This window comes from Hirundo rustica, chromosome 2 (assembly GCF_015227805.2).
Source record: "Hirundo rustica isolate bHirRus1 chromosome 2, bHirRus1.pri.v3, whole genome shotgun sequence".
In the NCBI taxonomy this organism is placed as follows: Eukaryota; Metazoa; Chordata; class Aves; order Passeriformes; family Hirundinidae; genus Hirundo; species Hirundo rustica.
Window position 1 is genome coordinate 17,535,847 of NC_053451.1, and position 12,435 is coordinate 17,548,281.

The 12,435-nt window shown below is 42.5% G+C and overlaps 1 protein-coding gene across 1 annotated transcript in view; it reads right to left on the reverse strand.

Annotated features, from left to right (window-relative positions):
- Nucleotides 1-444: 444 nt before the first annotated feature.
- The window catches only part of CD96 (CD96 molecule), a 28,651-nt gene continuing 16,660 nt past the window's right edge, over nucleotides 445-12,435 (reverse strand). The window contains exons 4-10 of the mRNA XM_040056395.1: nucleotides 12,179-12,269; nucleotides 11,635-11,811; nucleotides 10,398-10,451; nucleotides 8,538-8,582; nucleotides 7,211-7,285; nucleotides 1,569-1,692; nucleotides 445-553 (exon numbers count right to left, since the gene is read on the reverse strand). Coding sequence (XP_039912329.1) covers nucleotides 445-553; nucleotides 1,569-1,692; nucleotides 7,211-7,285; nucleotides 8,538-8,582; nucleotides 10,398-10,451; nucleotides 11,635-11,811; nucleotides 12,179-12,269 — 675 coding nt within the window. The remainder of the gene's footprint in view (nucleotides 554-1,568; nucleotides 1,693-7,210; nucleotides 7,286-8,537; nucleotides 8,583-10,397; nucleotides 10,452-11,634; nucleotides 11,812-12,178; nucleotides 12,270-12,435) is intronic.

A 12,435-nucleotide genomic window follows, 5' to 3' on the forward strand; every position in this document is an offset into this window, starting at 1 on the left:
TGTTGGGTTATGTTAGTCCACAGCAAAAATAAATAATTGCAAGAAAAGCTCTTGTAGGTCTCCAAATCAGCCGCTGTCCAGCCGCTGTTTCCTGCGTAACCGTACGGCAGAGCAGTCATCTCTATACATTGAACAGACGCACAAGCTTCGACACTCTCCAGTCAGGCTGGCAGTGATGTGTCCATCTGCTGCCCTGGACAAGACAGCGAACTCCCAGTTGATCACCCAATTCAAATTAAGCACGTGTAATCTCGCAGCGATACTCACGACTAACGCAGCGGATACATAGAGGTACACAGGATGAACGGAGCTTCCAAAGTTAATGCCATGTAAGAGCTCTGAATTTTAATATGGATAACGAACACCAAGCTCCTGTGCCCACTGTTCTAAAGGCCTTTTAACTGTGTCAGTCTTCTGTGTGCTACACAAGGGGTGCAGGTGCTGTTACAGGTTTTCCAGTTCATGGCAAGATGGGGGAGCCCCATCAGTCTCTGCCATGGAGGTGTACTTTATTGGAGGTGGCGGTGGCTTGAAAGGTGGAGGTCTGCTCATACTGAAATAGAAGAGAGAAAATGCACCATGACACAAAAATAGCGTAAAAGACAGTTGTAAAATGTTCACAGGGGAAGGTGGATTGGCGCTAAGTCATTATAAGAGCACCTGACATTAGCTCTTACGTACTGCAACTTCCCTGAATCTGTTTTATAACCCCAGCACACCTCCTGCTATTCATTTGGCTTTCTTAGCTCCCACCTCACAGTTTTACTTCATTCACGTTTTAAAAGAACAGAATGTGGTCCTGATGAACCATTCAAAACTCTCGCACAGGCCTTTTGCTCACACTGCTCCCTGAAAGTATATTTAAAGGTGTGTAACTTTTTTGGGGATTGATTTATAAATAAAGGTCCAATATCAAATCAGTTAAAAAAATCAATTCTGTTTTAGCCTTTTCTATATAGGATTTGCAGTTGTGTTTCAAGAGGGTTTTCTAGAATCATAGGTGATTAATTATAACTATGATTTTTGAGTATTTCAGTAAGATTTAAAATAATTGTCTCTTAGATATTGCTTTCACCAGTAGATCTTGGAGTGCTTTAGTAGGGAATCAAATTTTGGTAATTGTTACAAACTTGATGCTTCTTTGAGTGGGATTGAGTTTTGGGTAGCCTACTTTCACATATTTCATTCAAAATTTAAACAGAGTTGCCCTAGAAGTACAATTTCATTAAAACATGTCCTCAAGTAACCACAGAAAATGAGAGAAGGGAAGCTAATAGAAATGGGGGGCTCTGGGGACAAAAATTGACTGCTATTCTTCCCTTACACCCCGAAGCTGCACTGCAGCTCTTTTCTTAAAGTTTATTTTAAAGATAACCCACAGAACACATGAAAAGACCGAGAACACTCCACTTTACATACTGCTATATTAAAAAAAATGGCATTAGTGATCCATGCGTGCTACGTGTCGTCTCAAATGAAGAGGTGTAAATCCAAACAGCTGGGTTAGAGTTGGTGCTGCCCTCTGTGGCACCCCTCCCACCCCTGTGGCTCCACTCACTGGTACTTACATCTCTTTCTGGTACTGACACCATTTCCTGATGCCTAAAGCTACCAGAAAGCTGCAGAAGAGGAGCAGGACAGCTACCGCTGTTGGCCAGGGGAAGTGACTGGCTTTGGTGTTCCTCCCGTTGCCTGTAAGGGACACACAGAGCTCACCTGAACGTCCACAGAGAGGAGAGAAATCCGGGCTTGCTTGCCTGTGGCTTGCTGCTCCCTGCCCTGCTCAGCGCTGGTGTCAGTGCAGCCCCTCACCTCCAGGCTGAGGGTCCCAAACTCAAGCATTGCAGCTCTGATTTATGGACTAAGCCCGCTTTGTTCTGGCTGGGTGTGTGAGCTGATTTCAGCCACACACTGGTTCACTTGAAAAGATTATTTGGGCACATCCCAGAGAGCATTTAATCCAAACCCCACTGGCTTTCTCTGTTCCCCTGTGAGAAGCTGCATGTCACAGTGCAGATGGGCACGTCTGCACACCCCAGCCCTCCTTCCCAATGGGTTATTTTTCATGCCACTGATGCCAGCCCCTGCCAAAATGTCTGGCCAAAGGCTCATCTGCCTTTTGAGGTGAGCTGGAAGTTTCCTTGCAGATGGAGGGAGAGGGCATGAATGCCAAAAGCCTGTGACAACCTGTGGTATGAGGACACAGCAGGTGTGACTCCTCTTTTCATCTCTTTTCCCTTTTTTTTGAAATCCTCTGGTCAAAAGGATACGTGCTCCAGGTTTTGTGCTTCGGCAGTGTCATGCTGAAAGGTGGTTTGTAGGATAATGTCTCACCAGTACTGTTCAGCAGGCTGCTGGTAGGAAAGGAACCTTTTCCTTTGGTAACTGGAAATGTCTGGTCTGTGATGCTGTAGGACAGGTTACCTGTAAAGATACGGGCAAAGAAGAACATTTTTGGTAACTTACTTGGCCTTCTTAAAATGAAGGTTGTCTTTTGAACCCTCTGTTATTCACCCTGCTGAAAAGAGGAAATCAAATTCCAGGATCAGGGTGTAAAAATTCACTTAGCAAGATGCCTACATTTTTGGCCTAGAACCTGGTCTTGGATTTTAAAAAAAATGAATAAATAAAAAAGGTGCTTTTATCAAATTAAATATTTTAAGAAGGAAAGGAAAGGAAAGGAAAGGAAAGGAAAGGAAAGGAAAGGGGAAGGAAAGAAAGAAAGAAAGAAAGAAAGAAAGAAAGAAAGAAAGAAAGAAAGAAAGAAAGAAAGAAAGAAAGAAAGAAAGAAAGAAACAAAGAAAGAAAGAAAGAAAGAAAGAAAGAAAGAAAGAAAGAAAGAAAGAAAGAAAGAAAGAAAGAAAGAAAGAAAGAAGAGGAAAAAGGAGAAAAAGAAAGAGAAAAAGAAAGAGAAAAAGAAAAAGAAAAAGAGAAAGTACCTGTTAAGATGTTTCAGCAAGCCAGCATTGAGCCAGCTTTCAACTCCACAGCTGTCTGAGAGAATGATAAGCTTTTAACCTCTTTGATGCTAATGAGAAACCTAAAGATATTAAGTGGCTTAGCAGCAACATAAAGCATCTGTCTCTGTCATGACTGAGCAAAACCTCAGTCTGCTCTGTCAAGTACTGTCTGAACCACAAAAATCATCTATCATCTGTTTATAGACAGTTTCCCCCTTTCCTAATACAGTTAAGGTACTGATGTTTAAGATCAGTGCTCCATAAGGACACATTTCTGTTTTTTCGAGCCGTCTCCACATTCACAGCTTCTGAAATGATAGCTAAATTACTGAACTAGACAATGGCACAGCGCTTCCAAAGCACTTCTGATGTGAAGATTCACTGGTGGAATCATTCAATTTGGTATTAAAAGAAATAATGACCTTCAATTATCTTACAAGCCTGTACATGACTACTTCATTAGGCTCTACTGTGGCTATTTTGTACTCTTTGACTTTCTCTGATGCAAATAACAAGCGGAATAACAGAGGAACCTGAAAGTCCATGGTATAACTGATGAGTTATAAATCCAATGCAAAACCCCAGCTTTAAATTATTTAAATGACTAACCAGACAGAATCAAGAAAATCTCTTTATTGTGAGATGCTTGCTGGCTTTGATTGAAATTGAGAGTTCAAGTGTGTGTGTGTGTGTGTGTGTGTGTGTGTGTGTGCATGTATGCATGCATACATTCATGAAAATCAGCCCAATTTTAGGGCACTCTAAAAATTCACTGAGATTTTTGGATATTAATTCAATTCTTTTCTACTTCCTTATTAGGTATTAGATTTTATATGAATAGGCATGACACATCTCACCTTTGTAAAACGCAGGGCATTTTACAAAATTATATACAAAATTAAAAAATAGGATATACACTTATAGATCCAATCACACTATACTCTACATAGCACACTGATGAGCACTATTTGTTTTTATTTACATAATGGCTTGTGTTAGAGCATCCGAGGACCAAAATGATAACGTTAATCGCTGTTGTAGGAGCCCAGTGGCCCTGGGAGGGCACAGGGATACGTGTGTATGCCTCAGCAGGCTCACTGGTGCCTGTGTGCTCTGAAACTGCTCTCAATTACAGCTGCTGGACCAAGGACCCTTCAAGGCCATCATCTGGTGTTCAGGTAGGCAGAGGTGGAGGGAAGCAGTGGCAGGGATGTGGGGATGAGTGGAGCAACGCACGGTATCCCCAGCAAAGAGCAGAGTGATTCAGCATGCTTTTAGCAAAAACTGCAACGAGCAAGCTGTGCAAGAGCAAGAGCAGAACTGTGAAGCATTAGAAGCTGTCACAAGGTTGTGGTATAAATGCATGGTTGTGGGTTGTACGAGGGTAGATAAGCATCAGAGTGCTACCAAAAATACATTCACAGAATGGAAAGCGGCTGCTACATTTGTGCCTCAGCCAAAAGACAAGTCCCATGCAAATTGCAAAGGCACATTGACAGGTCCTGCCTGTTCCAAAAACACAAAGGCAAATCAAGATGTTAAAAAAGAAAGTCACTTTGGGCTTTATACTGCTGAGCAGAGATTTTCTGAAGGGAAAGACTAGTGAGAAAATGTTCACCCTAGGGTTTTTTTATTGATTTATTGATCTTTAATGAGGCTGTCTTTCAATGTTCTATTAGCCATCCTTTATTACTCCACATTATCTCATTATTTCACTGCTGCTCTGCGATTTTATTTCGCTTCTCTGGCAATTTATTCAATCTATAAACTACCCTCAGCATTCACTACATTTCCTAGCAACTATCTCAATTGCAATATTATTAAAATAAATATGTCTAATGAAACTGGGATACTAAAAATTTTTTTTTTTTTTCATTCCTCTTTTGTCCCTGCAAATCCTGGACAGGTTGGAAACCCAAGCCTTTATGTTCTAACTCAATGGAACTCAACAGGGAAATTGCTTCTCTGAAGTATTGAAAATCTGGTACATGTTACTCCACATGACTTTGGCCTCTGCTCAGACACAACTTTTCCATGCTTAGTAATAATTTTTGCATGTCAATGTGGTAACTCTCAACAAGCAGCTGAAAAATAGCACCACAGAGCTAATGCTCTGAGAAAGGGCATCACAAATTGAGGACCTGCTGCTGTGGTTTTTTGCAAGACGCTCCAGATTACTGTAGGTGTGCAACCCAACATTCGCTAAGCTGGTGCCAAATTTGCACTTTGGCTTCATAACTCCTCTGCTGCAGTCCTGTGAAGCACAGGAGATGCGTTGCCTACTCATGTGCTGTTGGCAAAGTCTCACTGAATGCTGTGGCACTGGTACAGCCCTTTGCCTCTGTGGTAGAAGTCAGCACTCCTGCTAAAAAGCACACAAGCTTGTAAAAATTCCTGTAGGGGCCCATATCACTCATTTTTTTGTTTTCCCCCTCTTTCTCCCCTGTTTTCTGACTAATGAGGTCAAACAGGTGGAGCCCACTACTTGAGATGCTGGCTTCCCTCTGACCGGCACTACGCAATGCTGTGTCTGGTTTGAAAGCCTACCACAAGCCTGAAACTCAAGAGGAGTTTTACTGAGATAGGTAAATAACCTTAGACAGAACATTTGAAGCATTTTCATGTTTCAGCTTAGTTTCAGGTGAACCTCAGGAGCTTGAGTGCATTGGCTTGTTTTGACCTGAAACCAGTAGAGCGATGAACAAACATACATAAATCGGAATTTAGACAGGATGTCACCAGCTCCAGTGAAACAAAATTGTTTTCCCAACTAACAAAAGGGAGTTTTGAAAAAGTTAGAGTACAAGAGTCACATCTGCAATGTCTGATGCCAAATACGAACTTATTTAACATTTTCCTTTAAGCATTTTTAAGTGCTACGATTTCTAGAGTTCAGCTATCTATTTATCTGATATTCAAACACAGACAGATGGTGGCTAGCACGTAGACCTTCATTTTCCAAAGAGAACTATTTCAAATTTACTAAAAAGAATCCATATTTCTTAACAACTGTCTCATTTTTGGAAAAATATCAAGCCATCTGAACAAATTTGTGAAGGTCAACCGCAGCCTAACTGATCACTCAAAGCCTATGCATCTCTGGCTTAGTGATGAAGCTGTTGTGGAAGCTAAGCAAAACCAGGCTACAGTTTTAGCAGCCTTGGTTTCGCTTCCCCTCTTCCTCCTCTTGTTTATATATGTGCACTCTTCTCTCACATCCATTCTCAGCTGTCTCTTAGATTTTCATCAAAAACTTGCAAAATAACAGGAATTGTACCAAACCAGTAGACTAAAACAGGGGGCTTGGGCTTGGTGTCCTGTCTTGACTATAGCCCAGAGGATTTGCTCGGGAAGCTGATGGTGGAACCAAGTGTGGGGATCAGCAGTGAGCCAGAGAGGACAAGCGCTAACCCAGGGCTGTCATACCGTGACTGGCCCACATCAGGACCCTTGGTTAAAAGGCAGTTCTTTCCGGGGCTACTTGCAGAAGAAAAATGCCTCAGATCCATCTTACATTATGAGTTTGACCTCATACCGCCTCAACCAGAGAAAATGTATAATCCAGCGGGGAGAATCCTCTCTCTTCACATTGTCTATTTACAGCCTTTGTTGTGAATTTTTCCATTGAGGCAGAAGGGCTTTCAGTCCACTTGGACAAACAACTTTGCTGTTTTGCTGTCAGCCAGGCAAGTGTCTCTGTTTTGGGGATGGGGAAGGCAGCATGAGAAGCAGCTAACTTTCCTTTCAGCACTGCTGCAATCTGTGTTCCTGTCTTGGCATATCTCAGTCAAGCCCCAGCAAGCCCCTGGGCTTTCTTTTGAGTGATTCAGCTCCCAAAGATCACTCTTTAGGGGCAGGCCAAAGCCTTGTGTTTAGTATCTTCCTCCAGTATTCTATTTAGGTATGATACTTAACAAAAGATATTCATAAGCACTGTAATAACACTAATTAATTTCTTTATAAACACTAATAACACTCAATGTCTGTTCAGTTGCCAAAATTAATGAATGTATCCTAAACAGAGCATTAAAAATATAAAATCTAGATAGGATTTTCTCATATATTTATTCCTGAACTGTGATTACACTGACAGTGGTTAGTGTATTTCCTAGTGTGTAAAGCACTAGAAAAAGAACTTCAATGAACATTAAATGTCTTGCTTCAAAAAAAGTAAGATGGTTATTGTGTTTATGTGTCTTTCTTCTACATTGTTGAAACAATAGAGGAAACAACTTGATTCAATTGATTACCTTGTGTTGTGGAAGCAGGAGCCAAATTTGCTTGACTTGTGAAATCCAGAGAGGCCACAGATGTCAACTGGTGCTCTAAAGACAGTTTACATGGTATCACATTTAGTCAATAGGTTCTTTAGAAAATAATGTTAATAAATCACAAAACAGCCGAAATCAAAGAGCTTGCCGTAGCTGTTGGGTAAACGCAGACTGTGCAGCAGAGAATCCTGCTGTGGGAGCTCAGGCTAAATGCTCAAAACGCATTTCACAGCTCCAGTGGGCACTTGCAGGCAGCTGATGTTACCAGTGCTGACCCTTTCCTGCTGGCTGGCTGCAGGAATCGCTTATTTGTGCTTTTGTACACGGGGCTCAGTTTGACTGCCGTGGGGTGCGTTGTGCACTTGGATGTGGCGCTCCCCAGCTAAGCCAGGGCCTTGCCAGAAATGGTCCATGACAGCAGGCCACAGCCTTATCAGCCTGCTCTTGGGAGTTTTCCTCTCAATTAGTGAAGATAGTTTTATGTAATTATCCACATCCATGCTCTGGTAAAACAGAGTTAGTTATATAATTAATGAATGGAAATGATGCCCTGCTGTTGAGTCTAGGAAAAGTGGTGGCTTTAACTTTTTTATCACGTGCACCTCTCTGTCACCACAGGACAAGTTTATTTACAGTTTTATAGGCGTATTATTCCATTTTATAAAAATAGGTAAGTGTTACCCTGGTTTTTCTGAGTTTTCTAAAGCCTTTTGAATTTTCATAAAATGGAGTCAGACTTTTTAGCTACTGTACAATATTAGGAGCAGTTTTCACTTTTTCCCACAGATGTAACATAAACAAATCCTTTGTTTTTCATTCTCTGTCCTCCTTTGTTTGCATATTTCTAACCTGAAAACAATTGTAACTGACAGTTGGTTTAGCCACTTGGCTGAAGGGTGAAAAACCCCAGAAGCCAATCTTCAGCCAGACCCGCAAATGTATAAAAAGTAAGAAATAAACAAGGAGGCTCTCTCTCTCCGCCCTGACTCAGCTTGAGCTGGATCGGAGAAGTCTCTGTCCTGCGAAAATCTCTCGTCTCGTGTGATTGCTTTGCGTGTCACGATCACAGGTAAGAATGATATGTAATATTCAGCATGCCATTTCACGTGCTGTCCTGACCTGGCAGTTTTAGCAAGATTTCTCTCAGACCTCTGCCTGGGTAACCTCACAGCTCACAAATCCCTGAGCAGCAGCACACTGACCTTTGCCTGTCACACCTCGGGCTCTGTGTGCATGGCATTTACGCAGTGGTCAAGCAGAGACCCTACATATATTGAATAAGTAATAATGTATTTGTCCCCCTTACCTGAGGCTGTCATGACAGCTGATGGAAGTGCTGAATTACTGGAGTCTATAACAAATCAAACCAAACATTCAGCATGAGAAAGGTGGTTATTCTGCTTTAGGAAAGTAGGTGATTGAAAGGTTTAGGAGCAAGAAAGTGTATCACACTTAATTTCCAAATAATCTTTCCATGCACAGCTCAGCCAGGTAGTCCAGAAGGAAACAAGAAGTACCTGAGGTAACTGTGCTGAGAAATCCCAAGGGAAACAAAGGTTTTGGGGAAAAAACTTTGGGGCCCCTGGCACCTCAACTTAAAAACCAGAAATGAATTACATAGGTTTATTCCATACAAAGAGGTGCACCATATTAGAACCGATAAATTTCGTTTATGACCTGGTGGTGGCACCTGCACAGTTTCTCCATGAGGCATTTCAGAGGCTGCAACTCTGAGAGGAAATTCTTGAGACACTCTGCACTGAAAAGTGCCCACTGAATCTTCAGAGAAGGGGGGGGGGGGGGGGGAAATCATTCCTTCTAATTGAAAACTGTAACCACACAAGCTCAGCAAAACCACCATCCTGCCCAAGCAGCACGTATGAGATGTGTGTTTTCTTCCTTTATTTCTTTTTTTTCCCAGCAGGAGAGGCAAAGTACTCCCTGAGTAGGCCAGAAGGATGGATTTTGTCTTCCCAAAGAGGTCCCTGAAGGAAGTGATCTATTAAAGCTCACACACTTCATTAGAAAAACATATCTGGGCAGGCAGCCAGAAAGCACTTCTGTCTGGTCAGGCACGTGTGCTGGGACTGCAGGCTGGATTTTAGCCTGGGCAGGTGACCATCCACTCTTCAGGCGCCTTTCTGTGCTGACACTTGCACCTCCTTTGCCGCTCTTCCGCTTGCATTTCAGCTTAGCCTTGCCTGCGCTAACAGGGATTTCACAGCAGCTGGCTGACGTAAAGGACTCCTTACCAAAGATGCAATAGATCTAAAAAATGAGATCAGTGGGGCTCTTTGAGATGTGCCTGGCTCCCAGAGGGTTCTGCAGAGTGTGCAAGGCGAAGCAGGGTGGTGGCCTGATGCAAGCCGCTGGGCTTCCTTTGAGAATTCACGTTGCAGAGGTCAGCAGAGGAAAAAGTCTCCCACTCTCCAAGGGCCCCCCAATATCTGGGATGGTTTTCTGGTGCCCAGTGGGGTATTGGCTGAGCCCTTAGGGCCTGCCACAACTTGCAATTGCAGAAGTTTTTCCCACAAACCCCATGCTTTTTTCATGCCATCTGCTTACAGCATTTCTCTGACACACTCATGTAACCCCGTGCTAAAGCGCAGCTGCCTCCCGTGCAGAGCAGAGCAGAGCAGAGCAAAGCAAAGCAAACTGCTCCAGGAGAGATATTTCCAAAGGGCTTCAGCTGAGGTGTGGAGAGAACTTTTATCTGTTTGCAATAAGCTGATAATAAGAGAAACTTGCAGGGGAAGAGCAGGGATTTACCAAATTTACACAAATTAAGAAGCGTCCTATCAGTTTGTTAACGCAGCAAAAGTGCTGAGGATCTTGGCTCTGTACTTAAGCAGAAGGTAGAACCATTAGCAGGGCTGTTATTTTTAATTATTAGTTAAGTACTGAAAGAGCTATATATTCAAATGCCAGCTGAAGCATTAGAAATAACATTAAGTGCCCCTCAAGGCTGGAGTTTAATTATGCTTGGTCTTAATTGTAACAGATTGCATCACCAAAATATTGGTTTATAGTATTTTCTCTGAAATGAAAGCGGCAGAAAGGGGTTCCTTACTACCCATTTAGAGTAGTAAGTACTACAACAGCTTTAGGACTCTATAAATGCACCTCAAACACAACCCAAGTTAGTTTATTCTCTAATTTATCCTACCATCTGAAACCGTGGTAGTAAAAACTTCAGCTGAAGCTTCATTAGACTTATTGTCTGTGAGGGAAAAAAAAAAAGAGAAAGATTAAAGCAGTTCTTAAAAGTAGTTATAAAGGCTGAAAATTTAGTTTGAGCTTGTGTCATACTGTGCACCTTCGCAGAAGGTATGGCTGAGAATTAATATCATTCTTTCCTTTCTGTCACATCTAAATACTTTAAGGTTTTCATACAGAGTGGATCCATCTTAGCATTAGCATAGCCTGCAGGCAAGAACATAGACTGCTTTAATTGGCAGATTTTCCATGTGAATACATTTCTAGAAAACTGCAAATTGGGGAAAATGAGTCATTTTTGAGAAAAAATTATGATTTATCTCCCTCCCCTCTGAAGCTATGTTTCCAGAGGGGTAAGCTGTGGCTTTTGCTGCAGTCTTACTTTGTGGAAAAACATATCAATAGGAATATACACAGCCACAAGAGAACCTAGCTGAGCTTCAAGCAGTTGCCACGGTAGGTGATGTGCCCCTAGATGCTTCTAAGGGGTCAGCAGCTTAATTGTATTGTCTGTGCAGCAGGGGGCATACATTAAAAAAAAAAAAAAAATTTAAAAAGGTATAAATGTGCATTTGCACCTAAAGAGGATACATGCACAAGAGGGTGCCAAAGGAAATCTGTCTGCCCTTCTCACCAGTCACCCTGCACCCTCAGAGGTGCTGAAACCTGTACCTCCAAGTCTCCTGCTTTCACCAAAAGAACAGGACAGCATTTCTCCCTACTTCCCTAATCATGTAGCTAATTCTTACGGTCTTACGGTTATGGGGGAGTTTCTCCACTATCCACAGAGGTGCAGCCTTTTGCATGTTTTACTGAAGGTATATAACATAGCCCTGAGCCTGAGGATTTGATTTCCCAGGGAGCCACGAGTGCTCCGTGAAAACCACAGAATTATAATAGCTCGCTGGTGCCACGTGGCTATGCTAGAGTATTTTTGGGTATGGGCAGTACAGCAAGATTCTGCCTAAACAAACAAATGCCTTCTGTTTGTGCAGGAGTTTCTTAGCTCATTCAGAGGCTTGAGCAAAGATTTGAGCCAAAAAACCTGCCAGAGAGTGCAAGCTGTGTGATGAACTTGTACAATAAAGCTTCTATACTGTTGTCATTTCTACATTATTTCAAATCACAAGAGAATACATGTGTTTGGTGTTAACATTTTAGATGTGTCCTATCTATGAAAAACCTACCGAAGGAAACAAATATTTCTTCTGATGAAATATTCCTTGTTTCATTTCCCAGGAAGGGAAACAGACACACACACGAGAACGTCTTGTGTGTCTCACGGGTCCCTTGCAGCATCAGTGTTGATCTCAACTCATAGAAACCTTCATTGTCCTGCAAGTCTTCATGCACCACAGAAATTTCTTGGGGAGAAAAAAAAAAAAAAAAAGAGACCCCCTTGTTTACTTGTTTACTCCAAACTACAAGTCAGAGCTCTGCAAAATACTGGTACTGGAAAGCAGGCTCATATAGCCGCAGGTTTCTTTGCTGAGGCACTGTCGAAGATTTGGCAAGAATGGTGTGGTCACTCCAAGCCATAGCTCCCAGCCCTGGCAGGGGGCTCTGGTCACAGCCTTGTGCCAGCTGTTTCCTCTGGGGAGGCCTGGTGCTCTCCCCTTCAGCCAGAGAGACAGCTACAGGTTCCGTGTGGCAGGAGTGGATAACAGCCATGGCTTTCCCTGGGAAGCACTCCTGCAGCTGTGCTCTTTCCCTGAGGACAGGTTGCTTTACCTCCAGGCGGCTCCGTCAGGCTCGCTCTGTCCACGTACCACAGGAGGCTTGGCTTGGGAAACGCCTTCCTCACGACACAGCTCACGTTCAGCTGTGGGGCAGCACAAGGCAGTTGTTAGGTTACATATATATATATATATATGTATGTATATATGTATGTATGTGTGATATATGTCCTAAAGTTAATTCGTGTTTAAAGATATAAGATGTAATTCACCCCCTATAAATATAAGTTTTATTTCTAATCAAGTATACTA